Genomic DNA, 16,025 nt, shown 5'->3' on the forward strand with positions numbered 1-16,025 from the left:
GCCTGGTTAATAGGAGTACACTGAAATATTAACAGGGATCAAAACAAGAAGAGACTTGAACTCATGGTTCTCGATAGCCAGCCAACTGCACTTTCCCCGGATGACTGGGTATGCTTTCTCTGTGTTGCAGCTCCAGCCTGGGTTCTGCACACAGTTGCTGTGACATTCTGTGCTTTGCTCCCAGCAGCCCAGTTCACCTCCTCATAAAACCAAAACCAATATCTAATAACTTATTAATTGTTAGGTTTTGGAGCTGGTTCTTGGTACTGAACACTATATCTCAGCAGGGCTAGCCCAGTGATAACTTACGTAGAGACAGCCTATAGTTTTATCCTTGTCGCTGTACAAACAATTATTGTAAAAGAGTGAAAATTTTAAAAAAAGGTCATTTGCTGGGGAGAGGGTTGCATCTCCGAATCCTGGGATCAAATGAACCCAGATCTGCAGCACAAATGCTACCCTGGGCCCTCTGCTGGCATACCAGTTTTCAAACTGATCTAACTAGGCACATGAAGCTTAGAACACTGAAACTCTGGTTTTAAACAGAAAAGTCGCTGCCATCTTAACTCTAATGTGACTTGTGGCAGCCCCATGATGTGCTCATAACACATTCAGTTTCTAAACAGAAAACTGAAATCAGCCAATTTCTGGCAGCTTGTCTGATTTGTATGCAGTAGAAGGTTAGTAGTCTGCTTTGAATTCTCGATTTGTTTTGATATAGGTGTTTAAATCCGTCAGGAAAACTTTCCTGAACAAACAGATCTTCTACTAAAAGTATCCATAGATAGATTTTAATTTTTTGGCATTATATTATTTAGATGTTACCTTTCATTTCATGATGCTATTTTGTCAACCCTAGCATAATATACTTGTGCTATAGATACCCACCAAAGAATGACAGTAATGCACCTACTTTGACCTGTTGCAATTAATAATATATTGCTTTTGTCAAGCTCAGAAGGAGACCTGTTAACAAACCAAAACTTGGTTAATATAACTGTCGGTCTTAGTCTGGCAGTGGACAGTTATTCCCCAGTGAAGTGTTTTTAAAAAATGTATATAATCTTAATCTCTATGCTTTTCTCATGATACAAATATCAGGGGATTTCATTAAAAGTGTATTTTATTTAAACTTGACCTTATGGAAGTGTAACTTCATGATCAATCAGATTTCTTCCTTCCTGTGAGGCTACATTGAGTGTTTGTAAAATAATCTAAAAGATACTATAATGATTCAGTGGCTTAATACTTTCTGCTCTAAAAAACTCTGTTTCCAATTCAGACATTAGTTGGATTAGTTGTTTCTGCTTTCAACTTTCTAGATCACTACTGTGCTAAAAATGTCTCTGCATGAAAGAACAAATCCTTAAATTTCTTATTGGCATAAAAACAGAAACATCTGTTAGTGTCCTGAGTGGCTTGTTCCGCTGAGCTAAGCAATAAGAAATCCTTTTGTTGATCAGCTGTACCCTCAGCAGTAGGTGTCCTTCCCGTAATGACAGGCACTGCAGAAGGTTTCAGGAGATGGAAGGATGATTTTACTTATTTGTGAAAATTGTTTGTAAGATACAAAACAGGATCCATACTCTTCCACTTGAAGAACAACATAAACACTGTTTCAAAAGCCATATACTAAATAGTACAAAAGAAGGTCATTTTAATTTTTTTCTTAAAGTTTTACCTTTTTTGGCTGAAATTTGGTGTATTTGCTCAGTCAGGGAAAAATGGCTGAGCAGCTATTTTTAAGAATGGAAAGAGTGTGTGTGTGTGGGGGGGAGAGAAATAGTGTTTTTTCAACTGTGGGAAAATTTAAAAGAAATAACCAACCCACAACTCTAGACCCTTAGAAGCTGTTAGAATCTTGAAATTTGGCAGATCCCTAGTTCATTTATTGGTCCTTTGTTGTTTACACGTTATGGTAAAAATTCTGTTCTGATTTATTGAAGTTAAAAATGTTTATAAATCTTACTTTGTGTATTCACACCGATTACTGTCATATGACAAAACTAACAATCTGCCAACTTTCCAGTGGCACTTCATGTGCATGTGTATTTATCAATTGTGTGCAGACTTCCACTGAGTAGGCACTCTTCAACTATTATAAGGGATTTTCACATGCACACATAAGAAAGTTTAATGGAATTTCAATTTTAACAGGTAGGGAGATTGTGGAACCTGGTCTGGTAAGGTGCATGTGGAAGGAAGCAGGACTTCAAAGAAGTCTTTTGTTTGTGTGACGCCCTGTACCTTATTCACTGCATAAAATCCACATCTCGCTCAGGAGCAGGAATTTTTCTTGATAGATTTTTTCAGTGGTGTTTATTATTTTATGATTGCCTCACAACTATTAATGAATTTGTCCTAATATAATTCGTGTTCAGTACAGGTAAAAATGTGGTATCACCATTTCATATGGGAGAATTGAGGCATAGAGAGATTGTTATTTGTTGAAGATCTGTGGGTGAACTAGCAATAAAATCTACATCTCTTGATTATCCTTCCTCTTTCTGTGGACTCCTGCCTTATTCGCTATATGGACCATCCCATTTATGTAATAAGTGCTGCAGACACCAGTCTCTCTGGCTGCAGACAATGAGCTTTCTCAGTGAATGAGGCTCATTATATAGCAACTCATCCTAGTTCGCTATATAATCTCACTTGATTCACCACCCAGTCTGTCCCTCAATCAGTTGGGGGCCAGCGGGAAGAAGAAAGACTGTGTTATGGTTAAGGTGGTAGATTCAGGCCTTGGAGAGCTATAAAATGTTAGAGATCAAATTGGAGCAGGTAAAATAGAAGAATGTTCTATATGTTCACATGCAGGAAAAGAGAGGTGTTATACCACCAAAAAAAGCAAACCACCACTCTGTTATTTTTACATTGTCCATTACAAATCATTGCAGGGCAAGTCTGTTTTAGGGCTAAAACAGGTATTTTTGCTGATCATTTTTACTGTTCTCTCTTCACTATTAGGACAGGTTTTTTGTATAAATGCAATATATGCATTTTAATTTTGTGATTGAAATTGCATGTATTATAAAAGTCTCTCATCATAATTCTGTCTGGTTTTCTAGCTGATCATTTCTTGAGTTAGAGTACCATTCACCAAATTGTGTAGTTTTGTGATGTGGCCAAATAGGGTGCTAGGATGATGCCAACAAGCTATGTAAGGCTTTAGACGTGGGCTGAGGTTTGACTTCAGATCTCCACAGCCCAAAAGTTGATACATTGAATTATTATGCCACTTAATGCCTTTTTTCATCTTATACTGTATTCCTGACTGTATTGTTAAGCAGTTAGCAAGAGGATTGAAGTTTTTGAATTGAATTAAAATTGGATAGATATTTAATTATGCAACTGTGGACATTTTATTAATGTACATGATTCATGTTATGTTCAAAGCCTTATGGCATCGTATTGCTCATTCTGAATGAAATACATTTGAGTCAGCTTTTATGAAGCAGGGAAAAGTTTGTAGTTTTACAGCAGAATGGACTTTAAAAGCTCTCTGAATACAGTGAATGCCAGAGATTCTTTAAAAAAGATTGCTTTGGTGCTGAAATAATATGTAACTTAAGGGAGTGGAGTGTATTAGAAGGTCAGAAATAAAATTGCAAGAACTACATTGTGATACTTACCTTCAATATAACTATGAATGCTTCTAACACGGTAAAATCTATGTGAACTCTGTATGCATTTTATTCCTCCCTAATTCTGTCACCATCCTGGGAGGCAAACGTTTGCAGTATTATAACTTTAATAAGAGCTTAAATTGGGTTTTCAATGCAAAGCACAGCAATAGCTGTATAGTGGAAGGATTATTATAACTAAGCCCTATAAAAGTGAAAGAAATATTTATTGAATAGCACATGTATACATTTTAGCTGGAAATGTCTGTTGAATAACATCATGTACATTTATATTTTTTTAAGAGTTCCTGTCTGCAAGCAGTGTCAATAGGCTGGGAAGGAGGTGTTTATGTACAAACTTGTGGTCATACGTTACACATAGATTGTCATAAATCTTACATGGAATCATTAAGAGTAAGTTGATCTGCAATTCCAAAAGCTGTCTTGTATTGTTTGCACCTGATCTTGCTCCCATTTAAGTCAATGGGAGCTTACAACTAATTTGAATGGAAGCAAGACTGAGTCCTTTTTATTTTCTACATTGATGTGCAAGACTTTTTTTTGATCGTCTTCCAAATGGTGTATTTTTAACATCTCCTTTTTATTTCATCTTTACATTTTTGTAAAAAATTGATTTTGTATCTAATTATTTTGACCTACCAAAGCAATTATGAAGAAGAAAAGTTCAACAAGTTAATCTCATTGTTTAAAAATATTGTAATTGTGCCCTGTATATACTGTATGTCTCGTAAATTTTGGTAGAAAACTGTATTCCCATTTCATGGGTAAAACTTTTTATTTAAACTTGTTCTAACTAGTCAGGGACCCAGAAAGTTACAAAGGTAATTCTGTCAGTTTGCTGGAGACTGTCTCAGTATGGGGACTACCTGTTTGAAGCTCAAATTACACTTAGTCAGCCCTATTCCTGCAGTGCTCTCAGATGTGGGGATCCAATGAGGCACTTTGTGAAGATGAAAATGGGAAGTTACGTGCTGTAACTGAAGCTCCCTGAAACTGCCCCCCCCCCCCACCCTCTATAGCTCCACACTCCTCAATGGACTCTAAAGCAATGTGGAAGAGTTCTGTTGTAGTCGAGAGGAACTGAGCCATTCCATCTGGCATGGTGCTCTCCAATGGCTAGGTTCTTGACCTGTGGACTATAGTGTGAACTAAGCTCAAGAATGTATTTCTCCTGGGACAGTAACTTCAGATATTTCCCATTACTGATAAGTAAATTTGCCTTTTGCCAGATGCAGAGTAATAAAGTTAATAAGGGAAACTTTCAAACTCTACGGCAGTTGCTAACAATCAACAATAAAAAATAAACATTAAAAACTACTTTAATCTCCCCATCCCACCCTAGCTGCGCTATTTCCCAATGATGGAAGGCTGTTGCAATGCCACAGGGTTCTCTGTTGCTGGTCATACCACTCCTTGTTCTGCCTGAAATAACATGAATCAAGCAGAGTAAGAGAAGTCCTCTGGTGAGTGCTTCATGTCCCACCCAGAATTTGTTCAAGCAAATCGGAGTGTCAGTTAGAGCTGATGCAGTCACTGTTTCTGTGGTATGGGAACAACATGAATATCTCTCCTTTAACTGTGTGACATTTTAACTATGGATTGTCTTGGACATTCTGGAATACTTGTAAATTATAGGGATATCATGAGACAGTCTAAGTAATTAGAGTGCTCTTACAAAATTCAGCGCACATTCGTATCATTCTTGGTTTACAGTTATTTGTAGATGGTCTATATTTTTATCTGTGAGATATTGTCTATGAAATTTCAAGAACACAATTGTGATCTTCACTGAGTTCATATGTATCTACTTTCTTTCTTTCTTTCTTTCTTTCTTTTTTTTTTTTTTTTTTTTTAAAGAATGACCAGGTCCTCCAGGGTTTTTCTGTGGACAAAGGAGAATTTACCTGCCCCCTCTGTAGGCAATTTGCAAACAGTGTTCTTCCTTGTTATCCTGGAAACAATGTGGAAAGAAGCCTTTTGCAATGTCATAGTAACAAGAGTATGCAAGATCTTATAAAAGAGGTGGAAGAGCTTCAAGAACAGCTGGGAACTTTCCCAGTAAGCATCAGTGTAAGGCAGAAAGATCCTTGTTAATTTGCCTCTACCTTTCAACTTTGTTTCATATTTCTTTCTGTGATTTATTTAAATTATGAAACCACATTTTTCCTCCTCTTTCTGTATGGGAAAATTGTACTATTTTTTAATGGATTAAATGTAATCAAAACATTTTAAAGATTTATACCTTTTATGACATTACCTATTAAAAGTAAAAACAGAATTATGATCAAAACGTTACTAATATAAAAGTTTATTTTTGGAATAGTTTCTTCTTATTCTTTAATCCAATTCATTCTTGTAATTTACCTAGAACTGAATCATATTTCATGAAGCTCACTATTTTTTTTTCAATGTAAAACATGAATCCCTTGTAACTGGAAGCTATTTAAAGTATGTCAGTTCAGACCATGTAAGATTGTGGATTATTTGTTTTGCAAAGATGACAATTTACTCTACTTGTACATAATGTAGCCGCTTTATAGTGTCATTCAAAAAGATGTAATTAGATCTGTAAAATCATGTTAGTCTTCCAATCTCATAGGAAATACCTCTATTTAAAAGGTATTTCAAAGTAACAATACTTCAGTTTGCTAAGGATTGCAATTTTAAATGTGTTATTTTCAGGTACTTGTTGCACAATCCATATGCCCCATTGACTATACTTCAGGATAGCACAGACTAAAAATTCTATACATTATATGGACAAAACAGTTAAATTGCTTTGTCCATCTCCCTGCGTATTCAGAATATACCTTTCTACTAGACAAAAAAGTACGATAGCAGCTTTTAATACACATTTTTCATATAACCTATAAATGTTCTTTTGTATAGGTATAATGACAATGTTAAGCTTTGTAATTGTGTATTGCTTTTGACCAGATAAGTAAATTAACCTATTAATGCCTTTTCTTTTTTCGTAGTCTGAAACCAATCTTAGTAAGGAAATGGAATCTGTAATGAAAGATATAAAAAGTACTACCCAGAAGAAATATACAGACTACAGCAAGACTCCTGGATCACCAGACAATGATTTTCTCTTCATGTATTCTGTAGCTAGGTAGGTCCATTAAGCTGTTTTGACCATTCCTTTTGCATTTGTTATTAGTAATAGTGCCCAAAAAAATCATTAGTAAAACCCACCAAAATCCTGAGATTGGCTTAACAATCATGAGATTTAAAAAATAATAAAGTTTGGGTTCTTTTGATTTTCTGTTTTTTCAACATGTAGGGTGCCCTGAAGTAACATTTTTCACTCTAGGACAATCAGGGCTAGAATTTTATGGAGGAGGGGTTGTTTTGTTTTTGTTTTGTTTCTTAATGCAGTCTGAGTTTCTCATGTATTCACATAACTCCAACGGCTGGAGCTTTAAGAAAAGCACATATTATTGTGAAACTTGTCATAACATCACTAGTTGTATGAAGTGAATTATCTGTGTTGGAATAGACCTTATTTAACCCTTGTCTACTAAGAATAGCCAATCTAATGAGGTGGAGTGATAGGACCTGAGTTCTGCATATCCTCTGAAGGACCACATCTCCATTATCAAGGGACATAACCACCATGTCGGGGCATTGGCTTAGCACTGACCCAAAGGAATGAGATGTCGCTTCCTGAATCGTCAACATATCTTCCCATAGGTCATCCATTTATGTGTTGATTGGGCGTGACCCTACTTAATATGGGAGATTTGACTGGCTCTCAACACAAGTCGGTATGGTTACAGAGTGCTGTTCTTAGAGACTTACTTCTGTGGGAAAAGATACAATTAAAGCAAAATAGAATTTGCTAATCAAAAAGCCCGTTTAATTTCTTTCTGAGTCTAGCTCATTCAACATAATATCCTCTTTCCTCCCATGTTACAAAGTTTTCTTTTATGGTACTGCAGCTATTTAGTTTCTGCTTGAGAAATAGGAAAATGTTAAATAGCAATGATGTGACATACTAGTATGAGGACTAGCAAACTTTTCTCGGACAGGCAGGAAGCTCCTCTAGTGTGGCTGAGCAGGTGAAGTTTGACAGAAGAGCAATGGTTTCCACACAATGGTGAATAGCTGTACCCTTAGAGCAGTGGTCTCCAACCCTTTTACACACAAGATCACCTTTTGAATTTAAGTGCAACCCAGGATCTACCCTGCCCCTTCCCTGAGTCCCAGCCCCTTCCCCAAAGCCCTGCTCCGCTCACTCCATTCTCCCCTGTTGCTCGCTCTGCCCCATCCTCACTCACTTTCATTGGGTTGGGGTTCGGGGGGGGGGTGCAGGCTCTGGGCCAGGGCTGAGGGGTGTGGAGTGTGGGAGCAGGAGAGGGGTGCAAGCTCTGGGAGGACGTTTGGGTGCAGGAGGGGGCTCCGGGCTGGGGCAGAGTGTTGGGGTGGAGGAGGAGGTATGAGGTGCTGGCTCCGGGAGGGGCTAGGGGTTGGGGTGTGGGCACTTACCTCATGGGCCACTTACCTGGTGGCACTTACCTCAAGGGGCTCACGGTTGGCGGCGCAGCAGGGCTAAGGCAGGCTCCCTGCCTGTCCCAGTCCCATACCACTCCCAGAAGTGGCCAGCACGCCCCTGCGGCCCCTGGTGGGGGGCACTTGGCTCTGCGTGCTGCTCCTGCCTGCAAGCACCACCCCCACAGCTTCCTTTGGCCGCAGTTCCCCGTGCCTGGCGTACTTGCCACTTCTGGGAGCGGCGTGGGGCCAGGGCAGGCAGGAAGCCTGTCTTAGCCCTGCTGTGCTGCCGGACTTTTAGCGGTCGGGGATTGCGATCAACTGGCAGAGGCTCCAGGATTGAGTAGTCGATTGTGATCTATGAGTTGGTGACCACTGCCTTAGAGTGTGTTAAAAACAAAAGGAAAATTTAAGCAGTTTAGCTATGAACTCCTAAATTGTTACAACAGGATTTTATTAAAATGCGAATGCTAATATTTGATCAGCATCAATTTCTTTCAAAACCCGATTATGCTTGCTTAGCTTACCGAAATTGCTAAATTTACGGAGTTATGTGCAAAACGGAAATACTGGAAGGCAAGGAAATGACCAGTTTAAGGGTACAGGATCATAAATCTTACACTGCCTACATGATAGCCTAACCATTTATTCTTTATCAAGTGTAAAAAAAAATTGCATCAGAATTCACCTTAATTCCCAAAATAAATACTGTTCTTTCATCAGTAATCTCAGACGAGAACTGCAGCATTCAGTTGTTCTTAAAACACATTGATTCAGTCTCAAATGCAAATCCACACACACAATTTTTCTGTAAATCAATAAAGTTATACACATTTCTTTTTAAACGAAAGGCCTCAGTTGGATTCCTACATCTGGGTTCGTACACCCACACAGTGCACCATTGACTTCAATGGGGCTCAGTGGGGGCACAAATGTCTGCTTCCAAAGATATGACTGCAAGATCTGTCCGTATCTATACGAGAAAGAACAATGATGCGTAGTTTTTAAAACAATACTGATAACGTTTCCCATTTAATACTGTCTTTTAAAATGTTTGGAAATTGAAATCAAGATGATAAAAATCATGGGTCAGAGTCAAGGCTGTGTTGTGGTGAAATATGCATTGATAAAAATAAAGTGGACAGTATAAGACTTATGGACCAGGTTCTGTCCTATGCCAGTTGCCCTTTGTGCCTCTTTGGCAGCTTAAAGGGAACTTAAAGCTACCGTAAAAAAGTGCAGTTGGAGAGTTTGCTTGCATAGGGATTCACCTGGTTGTGTAAACCCAACTCTGTCAGCTCTGTACCGCCCACTTCTGGCCACTCCTCTTCCCCCAGTCTTCCCCTCCTCTTTGCATGGATTACACGCTGATTATCGCTGCCAGCATAATGGCCCTTAGATTATGCCCAGTATCAGGGGTAAGTGAGTGAGAAGAAAGATGGCCTAATGCCACCCACTTTTTTCCTCTCTTCCCCGACTGTGCACCAAACAGAGCCCTGGTGCATCTGTAGATTGATGAGCCTCTTGATATCCTTAATTAAACACTTCCTGATTTTGTAAGTGATGCAAAGGGTAAATATATTGTTATAATTTACCATAGCAACCTTAACTGGTAAAAGAAAGTTTTTGGTTTTGATATAGTTTCTAATGATGATTTTTTGTTAATACTGAATAACATTTTAATCCTCTTCTGAACAATTTCATTTATTGATTCCAAATATTTAAAGCTTTCATACAAATATTTTGCTGATTCAGATACAGTCATGTCACAGTAAAGATTCGCAGCCCTGTTGTGTCTATTATATATCCATAAAAACTAACTACTGTTGCATTTATTTATAAAACAAACTAGGCGATTAAATGGAAAATTATTTAAATTATTCTTTAAGAGTACTTCAGTTGTATTTTGTTTCATAATAGTTTAATGATTTTCTTGGGTCTTTTTGACATTGTAAGTAGAATATTTAGCTAATGTGAAACAGTAACTTTATTTTTATGTATGGTAAAGATAATTTCAAATTAAAAAACAGTTATAGTACACCCCCTCTAAATATATTCTATACACTATATTGTATACAAGGGTACACAGTTGAGGTTTTCTTGTCACTCTGTTTAGCTCATCTAATGAATATGTTCCTTGTGTGAAAAATGATTTGCTTAAATGCCTTTTTAAAATGCAAAATCCTGTTTATAATAATATAAAAGGTATGCAACATAGAAAATGTCAGCTGAACAAATTAAAAAGTAAATTGGACATTCCGTGTTTGTGCTAAAATCTAAATTCAGAATTCAGTGTTTCTCCTGTGAGAGTTAAAAATATCCCAGACCAGAACAGTGTTACATTGTTCCTTACACTGCTTTAGAGATAAATGACCTGAACATCCTTTAGGGTGGGGGAGATAAAATTCATTCCCTATCCATGGCTGTTCTTTCATCCTTTGGACTGGATAAGTGGTCGCTGCTTTCTGTTTCCCCTACATGGAGGTTTTCAGACCCTGGATCCAGCCACTCCATATTGTTCCCATACATGTGATATAGCATGGAGGTCCTTTGCCAGGTCTTCTGCAGCACTGTTAATTTCACTCTTAATGATTTAGGACTTGATTCAGCAATCCAGTGTGCACAGAACTGTCCTTGAATTTTATCTGTATAAGGACTATAGGGTTGGAATGTCTATGATCATAAACCTTTATTTTAAAAGCATTTAATTTAACCTTAATACACATAACATTAATAGAAATAAGAATATGTCTTATGTAGGTCAGCAGTTCACCTCCTTATCTGAAGCAGGATTGTTCTTTGTTGTACTTTTTCTAGCGTCTTGTTTTGTGTCGTTTTAAATGTCCATGCAATAGAGTATCCTCCACTTCACTGTTAAATGACAGAATTATACTCCTCACTATCAGGAAGTTTATCCTGGTATTCAGCCTAAATTTTTCCTTCTTAATCCCATCTCATTATTTCTCTGGCTGTCATTTCTCCTTGTAGCACACTAAATAACTATTCTGGATGTTTCTGCTATTTGTCGATTCTTACCTTCTTGCCCACTTTTCTCCTTTTGTAGTCTGTCTTAGTCAAACTATATATAGTTAGTTCACTATTATTATTATTTTGTTTCTGCCTGTGCAAAATACACTAGACACTGTGCAAACACGAAAGAGCTTACAATCAAAAACACGGACAGACAGAGTTGGGGTAATGGCGCAATGTAAAGTGGTCAAGATGACAATTGGCCACTTCGTAATAAAGCACTTTTCAAAAATATTTTTTGATTGTATCCACTGGACTTTCAGCCTTGCCGTTTTATTAGCCAGTGAATTAATCTATACATCTCTGAATCGTCTTGCCTTAATCAGCCCCATGTTCCATTGTCTGTCAGAGGACAGGCTGGGGTACTATCTGTAGTAAGAGAAATGTCCTTTCCTGCCTTCTCTAGGGAGACATCTTGCAGGTAAGAAGAAATTTTGAAGCAGAGCTGAGGAGAAGATATGGTATGCAATAGATGAAAGGGGCATTTGGGCAGCCATTTGTAAACTCCACATACTGAAAGTGTGGTATTATTGATTGGTTATGGTGTCCTGAGGTAGCCAGTGGTAGCAGTTCATTCCTTTCTGTAGCAGTGTGAATGCAACATGCTTTCCTCACCCATTACTCTCTTGCTGCCTAGACACATTCAAGTAGAGATAAAGGAATGGAAGTAGAGGGGGTATTCTGCAGCTGTTAACGGGGAGAGAGCTAGTTCTTGCCAGCTGTCCCAGTACAGAGACATTCCGTGGCCATTGCCTCCTGATCTGCGTGTGCAGCTGGAGAAGCAGCTACTTAGCTATCTGTAGAGGTCCTTTTTTTCTTTCGCCCAATCTCTTATCTTGCTACCTAAGTCTGTTCCTCCATTTGCGCCATTTCTCTCCCTCCACAGGCATTTATAGGCCTAGTACAGTGGTGTATGTATGTTACTTTTAATTGTAATAGCTCAATGTTGTACTGATGGTTGTCATTTGTGGCAGCATCTTGTAAACTGCTTCTGTCGCATCGCATGTGATAGATCTCTCCTTTGTTGATGTTTAGACAAAGCCATTGTTTATGCTGTCAGCTATGTATTCATTGACACACAGCTCTCCCCTCCCCCCTTTCACTTTTCACTGTCTCATACATGCTAACTTTTTAAAGAGGTGAGAGAGAGGCAATGGTAGTGGTAGTGGACTTTCCAATTCTAATACTTGTTCCTGTGAAAAGGTAGGAGAGGGGCTGGTTCCTCCAGACATACTTTCCATCCCTTTATCTGCCCCTCCTGCTCAAGAGCAGTAGCAGAGGGGTAACTTATCTATACCCCTGTATTACTCTGTGTTATGATGGCTACTAAAAAACATGGCATCACATATATTTTTCAGGTTAATTGGAGTTCACAAACATGAGTTAAAAAAGGTCCCTTTCTTGCATCAGAAGGAAGCAAGAGCTGAGCCAAAGCAGCCCTCCCTTCTCAGTTTCTTCAGTGGGGGAGGAAGAGCAACCCAAATGAGGCTGTGCTTCCTACGTCCCTGCCCCAGTGAAAGATGGAGAGGCTGCACTTCCTTTTGCTTCTCCTCTTCTGAGAGATATGGTGTATCAGACTGGAAGTGGTTGATCTCTCTTACTTTTCACTGAGGGAGGTGGGATAGTGGAGGGTTCGATCAAGAGTCAAGTTTACTTTCCACGTCTCTTATTTAGGGTATGTCAGGTGTCCCTACTTTTCCATCAGTGACAGGAGATTAGATGGTAAGAGTTCAGCTTTACTTTTTTCCATCACTGGGTGATTGACTATAGGGGTTAACCAATACCTCAGTATGGATGGGAATGTGAATGGGGATGAAGAGAACAGGAAGTGAGGTGCAGGTCTCTGTCCAACAACTGAGCTGTGAACAAGGAGTTGGACTAGATGACCTCCTGAGGTCTCTTCCAACCCATATCTTCTATGTTTTCGGGTAATATGGGGAAAACGCCATGTAGAAAGTGCCTATTTATGGGAGAAGTGCTCTAGTCTCTCAGAAGATTGAGCATAATAGGGGAAAGCATTTCCCATAAATAAGAGCATGTTTGGAGGGGATACCTCACCAGAAGAGGGCTGGTGTTTCTGCTGTGGAGATACGATACACTATAAGGAGGTGCCTTACTCTCTTGGGAGGGAAAGAGAGTGAGTGTGCTGGGGGATTGCGGGAAGAGGAGGGCTGGGGAGGGATTGTCTGTCACCAGGACTCTCCTTCTGCGGAGCATAGTACTGCATGCATGTCTTGTTCTGTCAGATTTGTCCTTGACTTTTGCTTTTGTAAAATTGTATATATGTCTTAGTGAAAGGAAAATTGAAAATTCTAGATATGACATTTGTTCTTAAGAGATTGAGATAGTGTTTCTGATTAAATCATTTAAATAACATCTAGCAAATGTCTTGGTTTTAGTAGTAGAAGACTGCCATTAATTTACAAATTAGTCATCAGAAGATTTGTAGAAATAAAACATTTGTCTCATTTATATTCCAAAGAAGAACTAACACATGCTGATCTACACTTGCTGTTCTGCCCACTAATATGAAATCCCTGTCCCTGCTTCCTTGCTGGTAGGTTTTAGAAGTTCAGTGAGCACTGCAAATCGCCTGAAGAGTGGAAAATTCCCCTGTCACACAGATGCCCTTATCAGCAGCTACCAGATGGAGCTCTGAGTAGGAACATTATCAGTGTTAAATTGCTTTTTTTTTTTTCCCCTGGCTAGAGAGGATTAAAGCATTCCTTCAGAAATGGGTGGCATGAGCTGCAAATTTAGGGATATTAATATTTTGAAATGTTACTATTTTAGAAACATATGAAAGTATCTTTACAAACACTGTATATGAAGAATCCTGTAGTCTCTTAAACTGATAGAGCTGAAATTTTTCCAAAATATTTTATTTTGAATGAAGTATTTTTCTGTTCTCTTCATCCTGTAGTTTAGATTAAATATGCATATGCCTAAAATTCTAAAATAGGTTTTCTTGCAATTAATGATATTCAGTCAAATTATACTGAGTCTAGAAATGGTTTATTTAATTTCAATTAAAGAAAAACATGTAAGGAAAAAGATTGCAGTTTGAATTAATTTAGCATAATATCACTTCAGAATAGTAATTTTGTCTTCCTATACCAGAAATGTAGGGATGCATGTTTATTTGTTAAAACAAACTTTCAGAAGACAAAATGTAAATTGCTTGATCAGTGTCTTGAGGGTAAACGGTAATACAGTACATAAACATCCAATTCCAAAGTCAAACATTGTTGTTGAATTTGGCCAAAAAATAATATCGAATCATCAGAATATTATAATATACTAAGAAGTAAAGTGTTAATGTGACATGCAGGGATTTCGTTGCACAACTCCCATCTCATACTAATGAGTTACACAGCTAAATCCCAGTGCCTTTCACTGAAAATTTACCTCCACGGCTTCCAATAACATTGCTATCAAACAAAGGACAGGGCTTCCATTGTAATGGAATTAAAATATTCTGAAGATGAAGTATCTGATTTATGTTGTTTATTTGTAAATTACTTTAAAAGTTCTGTGCCTCACAAAGGAAGTCACATGTTCTAAATATATCTAACTTCCTAAAATTTTGTTGACTTTGAGTTATAAATGGTCTTTCCAGGTTTGCACAAAAATTCCACTAGCAGCAATGAGTTGTGAAAATGTCTGAAAAAGATGCATGCTGCAAAATAAATATACTTAGTTATCGGTAATGCACTCACCACTGTAGTTTGAGTGCCTCATACAATACTTGCCAACCAAGCTGTTTAAATCAAAAAAGTATTCTATTTTGCTATTTTTAATGGTCAAACATTGCCTTGTTGTAACCACCAAGCAACTAATGTGCGGCGTTCTTCCCTATGGTATACAATGCGAGCTTATGGAAGCTCCTTTTTGTCTATAGACGCTTGAATCCTGAAGTTGCATCCTAATACCTTTATATATTTCATGCAGAACAAACTTGGAACTTGAACTGGTTCATCGAGGAGGCAATTTATGCTTAGGCGGGGCAAGCACAGCTGGAAAAAGATCTTGTTTAAGTAAGTTTAATTTATTGTGTGATTTAAATTATTTTAAAATTAAACGAGAACTGTGAAATTTAGCTTAAAATAAAGATGCTGCCTGTTTTTACATTTTAGCATATTTTCTAGGTGTACTGTGGTCAACTTTTTATTATTTCTATGCTAGAGTTTTTTCAGATTGTTAATTTTTTGTTTTTGTTTACTGTAATTTTGGTTAAGAGAAAACAGAAGTGTAATTTACAAAGATTATCCACAAAGAATATTCCTGTATTGTAAAGATAATCCGTTTAGAAAGCAAATATCATCATAACCATGTAATATCATTTGAATGATTTAAAATGATAAAAACAAAGCAGCTATAAGCGTTTTAAAAGCAAACGATAATGCTTATACAAAAGCAGTTTACTTTGCCAGAGAATTTTTGTACAACCCTGGCTGCTACTGCTGGTAAGTAAAGATATCCACAACTTTGGTTTTGTAACTCACACTAGATACACACACTGACTCTTTAATGGGGGAGCTGGTGGTGACACCTATATTTAGTTGTTTAACACTTGTCATGATAAAAACTCTTGTGACCTTTACTTTGAGAAGCTTTTACACTTCCATTATTTTCAGAAAGACCTTGCTGTTTGGCAAGGAGAGCTAAGTGCCTTTTTCTTTCTCCCATGAGTTCGCGGAGATATAAAGTGTTAAAAATGATCATTTCCCTTCTGTGGTTTACCTTTTTCAGGAAAATTTGGGCAGCCTGCCAAAATAATAACACAGCACGTTTTGAGGCCGGGCTCATGCTGCAGCAGATGCTGTCCTGGGAAGGCTAGGGAACTATCCA

General features: G+C 37.9%; 1 protein-coding gene across 6 annotated transcripts in view; it reads left to right on the forward strand.

Moving 5' to 3' along the window:
* The window catches only part of UBR3 (ubiquitin protein ligase E3 component n-recognin 3), a 207,487-nt gene that overhangs the window by 129,949 nt on the left and 61,513 nt on the right, over positions 1–16,025 (forward strand). For 3 of the 6 annotated variants that reach the window (XM_073305780.1, XM_073305785.1, XM_073305782.1), the window contains 4 exons: positions 3,933–4,043; positions 5,508–5,720; positions 6,629–6,765; positions 15,126–15,211. In XM_073305780.1, the coding sequence (XP_073161881.1) occupies positions 3,933–4,043; positions 5,508–5,720; positions 6,629–6,765; positions 15,126–15,211 (547 nt within the window). The remainder of the gene's footprint in view (positions 1–3,932; positions 4,044–5,507; positions 5,721–6,628; positions 6,766–15,125; positions 15,212–16,025) is intronic. The other 3 variants (XM_073305781.1, XM_073305784.1, XM_073305786.1) reach the window with 2 other exon arrangements.

This window comes from Lepidochelys kempii, chromosome 11, assembly GCF_965140265.1.
Source record: "Lepidochelys kempii isolate rLepKem1 chromosome 11, rLepKem1.hap2, whole genome shotgun sequence".
NCBI lineage: Eukaryota > Metazoa > Chordata > Testudines > Cheloniidae > Lepidochelys > Lepidochelys kempii.